Source organism: Oryx dammah, unplaced genomic scaffold (assembly GCF_014754425.2).
Source record: "Oryx dammah isolate SB20612 unplaced genomic scaffold, SCBI_Odam_1.1 HiC_scaffold_14, whole genome shotgun sequence".
Taxonomy (NCBI): domain Eukaryota; kingdom Metazoa; phylum Chordata; class Mammalia; order Artiodactyla; family Bovidae; genus Oryx; species Oryx dammah.
The window spans coordinates 36507461-36520924 of record NW_024070198.1 but is presented as its reverse complement, the minus strand read 5'-3'; the positions used below and the strand labels follow the sequence as shown (position 1 = coordinate 36520924).

The following is a 13464-nucleotide window of genomic DNA, read 5'->3' as shown; positions in this document are numbered from 1 at the left end:
ACTCGGGGAGTTGGTGATGAACAGGGAGGCGTGGCGTGCTGCAGTCCATAGGGTCCCAAAGAGTCGACATGACTGAGCGACTGAACTGAACTGAACTGATCTGATCCGTGTGGGAGTAGGGGCAGATCTTTGTGTTGTCCCTGTGGTTGGAGCACAAAAGCATTTATGATGTAACCAGATGGCAGGAGGAGTAACATTGTTGCTGGGCAACCTGGCTTCATTAACTCGTTGGCTTTCCTCAAGGGGCTACCCTGTGCAAAATTTCCTGAAGTCTTTCCTCACCTCTCCCTCCCTCTTTCCCAACTCCCTCTTCCTGTGCCCCAGGGAACCAATCAGCCCCCTTCCAACTCTAGCAATCTTGTTATCCTAGTGCAGAGTGGTGATTTAGGATTTAGTTTTAGACAAACCAGGCTCCATTGTGTAACCCGGCAACTTCCTTTGCCTCTGTGCCAGCGTTTGTATTTGTAAAACGGATGGTGGCTAACTAAAACTGGTGGCTAACTAAGACTGTCTCTTAAATGGACTAAATGTGGCAATACACTCAGGGGCTTAACGCACTCCAAGAAATTGACGGTGACTATTCATCTTCCAAGCATCTGGCAAGTTCATCTCACTCCTCATTCATTCCTTGTAGCGGTTCTTTTCTGTCCTTCTGGATTAAATCTCAAATATCTATCTAGGTAGTAAAGTTAGTTCGCATCTGAAGCTTTTTTTTTTTTTTTTTTGGTCTGTCCCTCCTTCCCAGGGCCCACCCTCTGCGGACGCAGAGCGTCTGTTGGTCAGACTGATGGTCGGTTACGGCAGTCTCCGAGACAAGGCAATCTTGTCCTCGGCTTGGAAAGTCTCCGAACCGCTAGCTCAGATCTTCTGCGGCGCTGCCCTGCATGGAAAGCCGCCAGCCCATTCTCAGAGGCGAGAGTGGAAGAATCACACTGCAGCAGAGGTAACAGACAGGGACCGAGGCCAATGAAGGGGGATGGGCGCATTAGAAGATAACGGGATGACCGGGATCAAGAACACGCCGCCACGCCCTCTCCGCCCGGCCTCTTCTCCTCCAGCCGGTGGCCCGGGTTATCCTCCTAGATCCGGACAGAGGCTTCCGAAGTGACAGCCACGTGGACTGCGGGGGACTAGAATGTTGCCGTGGGGGGGCGGGGCTGGAAGGGCGCCCGAGAGGTGAAGAAGGACCCGCGTACGCATGCTCGGGCGCCGGCTGCCAGGCGACGCCGCCGGGAGCGAGTACGCTCCTGACGTCACGCGCCGCTTGTCCAATGAGCGGCGGTCGGAGGGAGGCGCCGTTCCGCCCCCTCCCGCCTCCGCCGCCGCCTCCGCCGCCACCACGGCAGCCGCCTCCGGGAGTGTCTGAGGAGGCGCGGGGCCGCCGCAGGCTCGGGCGCCGCATCGCGCGGTCCGGAGCCGCCGGACGAGGCCCAGCGTGCCGCTTGCTCCGACCCCCGCCGCCCGATGTCCTCAAGATGGAGGCAGCGGGGAGGGCGGCGTGAAGAAAGCGGCGCTGTGGGCGCTGGGGCAAGGGCCCAGGCGTCCCGGGCGGAGGCGGCGGCGGCGGCGGGATGGGGCTGCTTCTCATGATCCTGGCGTCTGCCGTGCTGGGCTCCTTCCTCACGCTCCTTACCCAGTTCCTGCTGCTCTACCGCAAACAGCCCGAGCCGCCGCCGGACGAGGCCGCCCGGGCGGCCGACGGCTTCCGCTACATCAAGTCGGTGCCGGGCCTGCCCCTGAGAGAGTACCTTTATGGCGGCGGCGGCGGGGCTGAGGAGCCCTCTGGCGGGCCCCCCGAGGTCGGCGCGACCCCAGCCCCCGAGACCCCCGCTCCGCCGACGCGGGAGACCTGCTACTTCCTCAACGCCATCATCCTGTTCTTGTTCCGGGAGCTGCGGGACACCGCACTGGCCCGCCGCTGGGTCACCAAGAAGATCAAGGTGGAGTTCGAGGAGCTGCTGCAGACCAAGACGGCTGGGCGCCTGCTGGAGGGACTGAGCCTGCGGGATGTGTTCCTGGGCGAGACCGTGCCCTTCATCAAGACCATCCGGCTCCTCCGGCCCGTAGCGCCCTCGGCCACCGGGGAGCCCGATGGCCCCGAGGGGGAGGCGCTGCCCCCCGCCACCACCCCCGAAGAGCTGGCCTTCGAGGCGGAGGTGGAGTACAACGGGGGCTTCCACCTGGCCATCGACGTGGACTTGGTCTTCGGCAAGTCCGCTTACCTGTTCGTCAAGCTGTCACGGGTGGTGGGGAGGCTGCGCTTCGTCCTCACCCGCGTGCCCTTCACCCACTGGTTCTTCTCCTTCGTGGAGGACCCGCTGATCGACTTCGAGGTGCGCTCCCAGTTCGAAGGGCGGCCCCTGCCCCAGCTCACCTCCTTCATCGTCAACCAGCTCAAGAAGATCATCAAGCGCAAGCACACCCTCCCGAGTTACAAGATCAGGTGAGAGGAAGGTTGTGGGGGAAGGTCGCCCGGGAGCTAGGGCCCCCTGGCTGCTGGGACCCTGAGCCTGGCAGCGCCCTGCCTCTGTCGTTGGGTGGGAAGGGCAAAGACTTATACAGCCCCCGCTTTCCAGGGCTCTTCCCCACCCTGGACAGGGCCCTCGATTAAGTGCCCACATTCTTTGCTTCCGAAGGGCATTAATAAGGAGCTGGAAGCCTTTCCGTGTGCTCTTGGCCATCCACGGTGCTGTCAGCGCGGGTCGAAGCAGCATATTGAAAATGGAAGGGAAGTCGCTCTCTCCCCGGACGGCTCTGGGACTGTTGAGAAACTATTTCTCTAGGTGGTTGCTGCATTGAGGGCATCCTTGCAGCATCGCCTTGGCCACATTGAGAAATTGTTCGTGGATACCAAGTACGGGCATGAGGAGTGTGCTGGGAGCCCAGAGCTGTTGTATTTTGCAACCGCAGGCCAGTTTTGCCGTGGTGCTTTGGCAACTTTCAAGGCAGAGGCAGCATCTATCGGAAAGGAATACTTTTCCACTGCAAATTGGAAACGAGTTGGGAGCCTATACATCTTGTACTTCTCTATACCTTTTGTGTTAATGTCGTCTGGGGTAAATTCTGTAGCACAACCCCAGGCTGCCCCGTGACCTTTCAACTCTACTTGGCTGTAGGCTCCTCCCACAGTACCTGAAATTGCCCAACAGGTAGTATTTTAAGATGGGTAGTGATTTTAACTTTGTAAAGCCTACCTATATTTGGCGGCTTGATTTTTGTGTAGTATACTATTTTGATTAATGTACAAGGGTTTGGGTTTTTATTTATTTTTAATATCGTAAAAGTGGAAGGGACATGGAACAACAGACTGGTTCCAAATAGGAAAAGGAGTTAAAAAAAAAAAAAAAGTGGAAGGGGAAAAGAAGTTTTGTGGGGCTAGAGTCGGTGTTGAAAGGTCATATATGGTTATTCTAAAACAGATACATTTTTAATTTTACTTAAAGTGTTTAACCCTTTTGGATTTTGTTCTTTACCATAAAATTATGTCAGTCTGGTATTTGGCTTACCTAGTTTCCTTTAGTGGAAGTTACATGTTTCTAGATCACTAACTTGCTACCACAGTTTAAAACATCAATGACCCAGGTAATTCAGGAATGTTTTATGTTTGGGGCAGAGTATTGACTTGTGTTATGTGGCAGGTTTACCTTAGTAATTGTGTCTATTTAGGCTAATAGCACAGTGACAGCTTAAAACCGTCAGGTGGCAGGAATTTATAATGGAAAAGTTCCATAGATTTGCAGAAGATGGTGAACTGGTCACTGTCTGATTTCCTGTTCTGTGAAATAGAACATACTTTATGAAACCTACTCTTTCAGCTCTGGAATATGTGACTAAATTCTCAATGAGTTGCAGTGTTTAAGCAGTGAGGTGTTTATAGCAGTGTGTGGCTGAGAAAGTCATGAGAGAAAGTTGTTACAGATTTTGATATGTTTTCACAACTTCAGTTCTAATATTTTCTAAATGGCTTTAAGATGCCAAACACTTGACTAAGCTGTTACTAATATTTGGGGGTTATTTGCAGGATAGCCAGTAGTAACAGGGAAGGCAATGGCACCCTACTCCAGTACTCTTGCCTGAAAACCCCATGGATGGAGGAGCCTGCTAGGCTGCAGTCCATGGGGTCGCTAAGAGTCTAACACAGCTGAGTGACTTCACTTTCACGCATTGGAAAAGGAAATGGCAACCCACTCCAGTGTTCTTGCCTGGAGAATCCCAGGGACGGGGAAGCCTGGTGTGCTGCCGTCTATGGGACACGCCTGAAGTGACTTGGCAGCGGCAATGAGATTACATGTCATTTTGAATTGTTTGGTTGTTTGTTTTCAATGTCGACTTGAAATTCAGTTTGTTTTCAATGTTGACTTGAAATTCAGTTAAATCTGAAGGAAATTATGATTTTAGGACTTATGGAGCCATTAATAGGTTTATTTCCTTTGAAGGAACTTTAGCACTGTTTAATTGAACAGCATCATTTAAAATATAGTCAAATTGCTTTTATTTATTGTATCCAAAAGGATTTTTAGAAAACCTAAAAATCTTGGGTGTGTTTGGGTATTATGATATTTCAACTTTTAAACCTTAAATGTTAAATGGTCACCTCCAGAAGTCTACACACTTGTGCTCTATATTCCAAAGCATTTCAGTAGTCAGTAAGTACTGCACAGAATATATCACTCAATTTGTAAATATTTACTGTGCATCTGCTATGTGCTTATCATTTTTCTGGGTACAGAGTTTCAATACAGTCTCAACCCTGATGGAGGTTGGAGTTTAGTGAGGATTGAATTAGCTGTACTTCATAAGATTTAGCTAGAATGTCATTGATGGGCTAACATTGAAGTAACTAGGAAGCTGATTTTAGTTTAGTAAAAGAAAATGATAGAAGTATGAGGATGGAGAGTGCTGCTTCAGAAAGTGTTGAGTTCTCTTATCTGTGTGTAGCTGTTCTGCCAGGAATATTTTAAACTACTGATGTTATGGAGCAAATTCAAGTTTTGGCAAAGAGAATAAATTAAAATACAAATACATTAAAATACATTAAAATACATTTAAGATGTGTCACAATTCTCATAATGAGAATTAAAATAGCTATGGTTTCTCCTTTTTTATAGATGGGAGAAGAGTGCTCAGAGTAGTTAAGTAACTTGCTTAAAGTCACACAACTGTCAGATGGTGAAATGCAGCTCAGATAAAGCCAGACTACCCTTTTTTCTTAAACTATACTGTGTTGTCCTTAAGGGATTTTTAAAGTATGCCATCAAAATAATGTATGTGGGGGGTATCCTTCCAAATTAACTGAGAACTCTTAAGAGGCATATGACTGTCCAGCTTTTTTCCCCCCCTTAAATTAGAAGTTTTGGGAAAGATTCTTTTTAAATTTAAATCATAAGGTTAAATCTTTGGGTGCTGCTCTATTTAGCATTTCATTTTTAATCCAGCAGATTTTGTTTCCAAATAGAAGGTCTTGCTAGTTTATCCTTTTTAGCTGTCTACTCTACTCAATCTGTCTACTGTACTCAGTAGAGCTAAAGCAGTAAAGAAAACTGTTTTGAGTCTTAGGGTCTTTTGGCACTTGAAACTATTATAAAGCAGAAATATCTTAACAGTTGGCCTTGTTGTCACTTATTCCCCCTCTTCATTTGTTTTTCCATTTTCATGTTGCTAAAGTAAAAGTGTAAAGTGGCCCATCAGGGCTAGTAGTTCTCATCAGATGAGAGGGCAGCTCAAGTGGTGGTTGGCTGCTTTCTAAGGACCTAGCTGATAGACACTTCATTTTACCCAGCTAACATAGTTGGTAAAGGTTGTAGTATTTTTTTAATGAGTATACATTTTTTACATATTATTCTAATTTTATTAATATTCCAATGTCACTATCTCAGTGTTAATTTTTTTGATTTTTTTTCTTAAAATGTACACTTTAAAATAGTAAAGCCATAATTTTAAAAATTATTATTAACCAAAATTAGTCTTCAAGAGAAAAAGATTACCATCAGTGTTCTATTCTTTTTTGTTGTTGTTGTTCTCAAAAAAATTTTTTTTAATTCAGTTTCCTATTAGCAGAGAATTGTGGGTTACCAGCTCTCTTGACTATGTGGAGAACCCATCTTCAACATGAAATCTGAGTAATAGTCCTGAGGAGTTTAGGGTTTGCAAGTCAGATATTTAAGATTCTTACTGATCCTCCTCTTCCTGGGGTATCATTGCGGAGTAGTCAGCAGTGGTTGCATACTGAAAGGCCAGATCTGGTTCGCAGGTACTTTCAATTTGGCCTGCACTATAGTTTTTTTGTTTCTTCATTGCCAGCATTTAAAAATGGAAAATATTGCATGATTTGGATTTCTGGCTTCTCTTAGGAAAATCTGGAAGATCTTAAAGCACTAGGCCTGCATTTGTCCTAGCAATAATAAGATGGGAGAGATGGAGTCTAGTCACAGCTGCAGGAAGCTGGTACATAGAGTGAGTCCCCACCCACTTGCTACATTTACTGATGACACTTGCCTGGCCTGGCATTATATACATTTGAAATTGCTTACTAAATGAAGAACATTACTGTTGCTCTTCACTGCAAGTGGGAAGAGTGTTAGTAGCTGGGCAGTAGAGGGTGATCATTTTTATCCCTTTTTAAACATTATATCTTTGAAAATCCTTTCACTGAACAACTTTATTTTATAAAAGATATTATTATAATGTTGAATGTTAAAAACACCATTCTATTGGAAATCTTTTTAAAATCCCTTGAAATGTTTTTTGTTTATCTGATGTATAGTGATAGTAAGTAGATAGTGGCTGCTTTTCCCTTGAGTTTGCTGGACTTTTGCTTTAGTCCAAAGTGTGGGTCATCAATTAACTATGTATAAGTGTTTACTTCTCTGAGTTACAAATAAGGGGACATCTACTTATTGACACTATTTGAATTTAATAAATGAGTATGGAACAAATATTGGAAAACTTCACTTTTCAAGTTCATGGAATGTCTTCTGAGTATGACTGTTTTGTCAAAACTGTTTCATTCAATGTTCTGATATTTGTAGAAAATTTTCATACATTCTTAATGACTGGAGATTGAGGATAGGTTTGTATTTAGTTCGATAGGCTCTTTTAGCATAATTATCTGTATCTTCTCTGATACATGATTAATTTCAGAGAACTAAATTAGGCTTGGTCTGGAAAGCTTCATACTCTATAAAGTAGCTTGTAATTGTGTTATTTCTTCCTTGGTCTGAGATGAGAAAGAAAAACATTTATTCTTAATGTTAATTATAACTTTAAAAAATTTTATTGAATATTGGAGGTAAAGATAGTTTCTAGTAATCAATGTCTTCTTAAAAATTTTCAAAGTGAATTCTCTGAAAGCTGACAAAATCATTTGTAAAGTTAAATGTATTCTACTGTGTTTATTCACTTACACTTTCATACTTTTCTTTCTGTATATGGACAGCTTTTAAAAGATATCTTTGCTTAGGCTGGAAAGTACTTTAAAATAGCTACTAATCATAATTTTACTTACATTGGTAGGAAATAAAGCTCACCTTTGGTTCTTTGGGATAGTGAAGACAAAGAAATTGGGATATCACTCTAGCTATTCTAGAGTAATGTAATGTATTAGCTAATTTTTTATTTGTTATTTCTTGTACTTCTGCTCAGATGAGTATCTCTATATAAATGGAATTGTAAGATAACATTGTCTTAGATAAATAATTGTCATTTTAAAAATAGTCACTTAATTTTAGTAACTATTTCCTGAAGACTACCATACCAGGTGGCGAAGGAAATGGCAACCCACTCCAGTATTCTTGCCTGGACAATTCCATGGACAGAGGAGCCTGGTGGGCTAAAAGTCCATGGGGTCGCAAACAGTTAGACAATACTGAGTGACACACACACACACGGACAGAGGAGCCTGGTGGGCTAAGTGCATGGGGTCGCAAACAGTTGGACAGTACTGAGTGACACACACACACACACACACACACACACACACACGGACAGAGGAGCAAGTTGAGTTTTCTTCAGCTATTTTGAATTATTATGATTTAGACATTTAAAACTCGCCTGGTGGGCAAGTTGGGTTTTCTTCAGCTATTTTGAATTATTATGATTTAGACATTTAAAACTCTTTAGATGGAAAATAGTATAATGAAAATTAAATCTTTGCTCTAAAAATTTGACTTACATATTGAGAAGAGAAGAATAATAATGAGGAAGCTGTTGGAGTCTAATCAGTAGTGTAGAGATCTGTTGGCTTCTGAGAAAGCCCTACTGTGTTACTGGAAATAGCCAAAGCAGATCACTATAAAGTAGATTGCATTGAAGGAGCATGCCTGGTCAAACACTTAATATTATAAATATTACTAGTCTATCATATGAGATAGAGGCACAGGTAATAAAATCAGTTTGCTAACTATATGCAAAGCGCTGTGTGTGTACTTCCATATACTTGCTATCTTTTTCCATAGTTCCAGGAACTGTGTAGGAGAAGTCGGTATCTCATTTTTACAGAGATGTTGGAAACTGGAGACTTCCAGGGGGTTAGTGACTTTCTCAGAGTCCTTTTAAAAAGTTCTGGACTCCCAAAGCCATGCTGTGTTATTTCTACAGAGATAAATCAATGGTTACTCTAAATACACCAGGAGTTTGCAGATAAACTGGTGCTAGACTCACAAATTAAGAATGGCTTTTGCATTTGTTAACTTTACATTTTAAAGTTATTCAAACAAAAAGAAGAATGTGCAACAGACCATATTCGCCCATGGATTCTGAAATAGTTTCCTTTCTGGTCCATTATTAAAAAAGGTTTGCTAATCTCTGGTCTAAACCCTGAAACAAAGCCCTAAAAACAAAAAACAACAACAAAAAAAAAACTGTGCTTAAGTGTTTACAAAAAAGGAACATGTGTGCATATACAGTACATTGAAAGGTACTTTTAAACCTTTTTTTGAGGGTCCTGTCTTTTTGGAAAGCTAATGATAACTGTGGTGCTTTGCAGAAAAATGCATAAACAGTTTAATTTCATGGAATTTTTGGTGCCCTAGAAACCTGTCTGGGGTTCTTACCCCAGGTTGCATATTAAACACAAAGGAATACAATTTTGTTCCCATAAATACAACTAAAACTAATCTTCTGAAATAAATATTAAGCACTTCATACTTTTGCTGGCCTTCTTATGTGGCTTCTATGGCTCACTGACCCAGCATTTCTTCCCTTCTCATTCTCCGTACTCTCCGAATATTGTCACCAGGAAGCAAGTGCTGTCAAATCCCTTTGTTTCTTGCTAGAGTCATAGGACCTACCAACACTTTTGTCATGATATCAGAGCATATCACACTTCGTTGGAAAGTCTGGTCATTAGCAGAAGTTTTACAGAGTAGTTTCAAAATCGCTCTTGCCAAATTGCTGCTGCTGCTGCTAAGTCACTTCAGTCATGTCCGATTCTGTGCGACCCCAGGAACTGCAGCCTACCAGGCTCCTCCATCCATGGGATTTTCCAGGCAAGAGTACTGGAGTGGGGTGCCATTGCCTTCTCTGCGCCAAACAGCTAGGACTCCGATAAAACCACATACTTTTGTAAGGAAAAATGAGGTGTTAAGTGTTAATTATTTACCTTCAAATGAGTAGAACTGCAGGTGTTACAGAGAGGCTGCCAGTACTGTGGAATTATTTCATCCTGTTGTTTGAGGCTACAGAGAAGTACTTCAGTTATCTATTCCAGTATATAGAGTTTGGGATTACCGTATACCTTAATTCAGCACTCTGCTGCTCAAAATGACCTTGGACAAAAGGCTTTTATCTTCTCTTAGTCTTAGTTTCCATATTTGTAAAATGGAGATGAAATAATATCTATCTAATTAGAGGTAATAAATGTCATATATGATACCTACTGAATAAATATATCTTTGCTTCAGTAACTAGTTGAATGTACACATTTATTGATTATCCTACATTTGTCACGTTTTGCTAGAGATATGTCAGAAATTTGTTAGGTGATACCGTAAAAAAAATTTCTCTTTTCAAATGAGTGATAAGCTCATTGTAAAAAAAATAGAAACAGGGGAAGCCTAACTGTTAGAGAAAATCACGGTGGAAAATCTCCTGTTATATGTTTTCTTAAAGAAGACTGTTAAGTCAGGGACTATTCTTCCATATTTTTTTCTAAATGTATTCTAATTTGTTGTTGTTCAGTCACTAAGTCATGTCAGACTCAGTGTGACCCTGTGGATTGCAGCACAGCAGGCTTCCCTGTCCTTTACTATCTCCCGGAGTTTGCTTAAATTCATGTCTATTGAGTTGGTGATGCTATCTAACCATCTGATCCTCTGCCACCCTCTTCTTCTCCTGCCTTTACTCTTTCCCAGCAGCAGGGTCTTTTCCAATGAGTTGGCTCTTCACATCAGGTGTCCAGAGTATTGGAGCTTCCCTCCGTCCATGGGATCCTCCCAGCAAGCACACTAGAACAGGTTGCCGTTTCCTCCTCCAGGGGATCTTACCTACCCAGGGAATCCAACCAGTGTCTCCTGCATTGGCAGGTGGATTCTTTACCCCCTAGTGCTACCTGGGAAGCCCCTGTAATTTGTTACTAGTTTATAAAAACAGTTGGTATCCCACTGTTAGCATCTTGCTTTTTTTGTTTGTTTTACTCACTGTATCTTAGATTTTTAAATGTACCTGCTTTATTTTCTTTTTAAAGGTGCTTGGAATTACACTGATTGCAAGTACCACAGGTTAACCAATTTCTTGTTGATTTTTTTCCCCCAGTTTTTCACTAATATATATAATGGTACCACAGACATTTCTCTATCTATATATCTTTGAGTAGATACTAGTTTTTTCTTGTGATTTGTTTTTTTGAAGGAGTATGTTTTTTTTGTTTTGTTTTGTTTTTCCCTCATTTTTTTGGCCAGTGTTCAAGTAGTATTTAGGAGCATTAAGGAGTTGAAAATATACTCCTCTCCCTTTTAATTTCATTCCTCAATATACCCATTGTTAAGTTTGTGGTGTACACCCAGCTTTGTGCTCAATCACAGGTACATCAATACAAGCCTTTGAGGCGTACACCAAACTCTTATGCTCAGACACACATATACAAGCCTCTTACATGCTGAAGAGGTGCCTGTCTCTTCCTCTTTCCCTCCCTCTCCATGTCCCCATCCTTTTCTCCTTAATAAAAAAATGGGGAGTGTAATATAAATGTGACCCTGAAAATTGGTTTGTAGATGTAACCCGAACATCCCTCCAGGTAGTAGGTATAGGTCTGACTCACTGATTTATTCCACCCCTGGCCATACCTTATTTTCTCTGGCTCTGACCTTATATTCTATACCTCTTGCTGTTACTTAGTTTGTTCCAGCCTCCTGAGTGTTCTCACACTCCAGTCTTGCAGCCATCTCGAGGCCTTGGCTAGTTGTTCTCCAGGAATATTTTTCCCACAGATAGCCAAAGATCTCACCCTGTCACTTTTCAGGTCTTTGCCTCCTTATCACCTTTTAGTTATCCTATATAAAAAGTACATTAGCCTGTTATATGGAATTATTATTTTTTGCACAGACTTTTTACTGACACACTGTGTGTGTGTTTCTGTGTGTGATATAGAAACTGCCCAAATCCTAAGGATACACTTAAATTCTCACAAAGTGAACTAGGCCTTGTAACTGAAGTGTTGGGATTTTGAATTTAGTCTGAAGAATACCTGTTCATTGACTTTCTTTAAATAGAATGTAGAGAGTATATTAACTTTTTTTTTTTAATGGTTGAAGGTTGTCGTTATAAACACAGACTGATGATGTAATCCAATTCTGATTGTAAAATCAGTACTGAAGAGGAATGCCTTCTCTCCCAACACACATACATGCACACAAATGATGCTAATTGAGGTTTCCAAAAGTTCGCAGTGCTGACTTCAAGGTCTGTCAGGCACCTTATGGACACCATCTCTCTTCCTCTGATTCTTACAAAGACAAAACATGAATCCATTTGCACCCTTCTCTAACACTCTAGAAACCTTGGTTTTTGATTTCACATTCTTTGGAAAGGTCAGTATTGATAAACTAGATTATCAGCCTTCCCTTGGACTGATATCGAATAACAATAAAACTTATTTTCACATAATTACCAGTTTTCTTAAAACCAGCTGAATGCTTCAGAACATGTATTTCTTCTGTAATCAGCACATTGGGTCTTTATTTTATGCCCATGAATTCTTTATATATTGTAGGGGGAATGGAGCTGATGATATGCTAGGTGAATTACTGAAATATCTGTGCTTTGATTTGCATAACTTTGATTAAAAAGCTGCACAATTTCCCCCTCCCCAGCATAATTAGTTTTTCTTGATATGTACTTAAAACAAACATGCTGATTAGCAAGCACAACAGTAAAGATCTTTTAGAAGAGTTTATTCTTTTGTATCTGGCTTTCCATGTGGCTCAGTACTAAAGAATCTGCCTGTAGTGCAGGAGACGCTGGGGAGACAGGTTTGATCCCCGGAGGGGGAAGAGCCCCTGGAGTAGAACATGGCAACCCACTCCCAGTATTCTTGCATGGAGAATCCCATGACAGAGGCCTGGTCGCAGAGTCGGACACAACTGAAGTGACTGAGCATGTGCACACTGTTTTTTGTTGAGTACCTGTTAATGTTTACTTGTTTCATTGGGTGAGGTATGTGGCTGTTATTGAATAGGTGTTTGTTTAGAAATGGTGTTTCTGCTAGGATCAACTCCATATCCTCCTAGATAATCTGCAGTTATAAGTGACTATTGTTTTTAATTTTGTTTTGTTTTGTTTTTTGCCATAAAATCTTCAGTAGCAATATGGGGAGATAGTATTTCTGTTTAGTACCTGGCTATAAGAATGTCTGTTTTGAAAATGACTCTGATCTTAGTACAGCTGTTTCATGCAGGCATCAGTATCTACTAAACAGAGTATCTAGTGGTGTGTATCCTCCTCACACAATAGCCTTTCATGCATGTAAGATTATACTCATACTCATTACTAAGGGTGGGTGTGGTTGCTGACTGCACAGTCTCTTTACCTTAGTTATTTGGTCAAGCAAGTAAATTATTCAAAGCTTTTAGTTCTGTGAAACTTCGTATAGCTGAAGTTAAGAGTCATTCTTCATAGCTAATTTCATCGTATGATAATTATTTTTATAACACACTGAAATTTTTGTTTTGTTCTCACCATTATTAAGTACAATATTCTGTAAAATTCAGGAGATGATATCTGGTCTATTTTAATATTTGGGAAGGTTATTAGTTCTCAATATTTAAGTTTGGATTTTAATCAGGACTAGAATTGCACACTCTTAACATGAGAAGAATTTAAGTAAATGTTTGTAACAAAATATGGTAGCTTTTGTTTACTCATTCTGGAATGGTAGATAGCACAGATTTAGTTCAGGTATTTTGAAATTCGTGAAGTATAAGGAGACAAATCATGGCAATCTTAGTCTGTAGTAAAGCCCATGAATATAGT

The 13464-nt window shown here is 41.8% G+C and overlaps 1 protein-coding gene across 1 annotated transcript in view; it reads left to right on the top strand.

Moving 5' to 3' along the window:
- Positions 1 to 826: 826 nt before the first annotated feature.
- Positions 827 to 13464, top strand: part of PDZD8 (PDZ domain containing 8) — a 77717-nt gene continuing 65079 nt past the window's right edge. Inside the window, exon 1 of the mRNA XM_040254768.1 lies at positions 827 to 2443. Coding sequence (XP_040110702.1) covers positions 1572 to 2443 — 872 coding nt within the window. The 5' untranslated portion in view covers positions 827 to 1571. The remainder of the gene's footprint in view (positions 2444 to 13464) is intronic.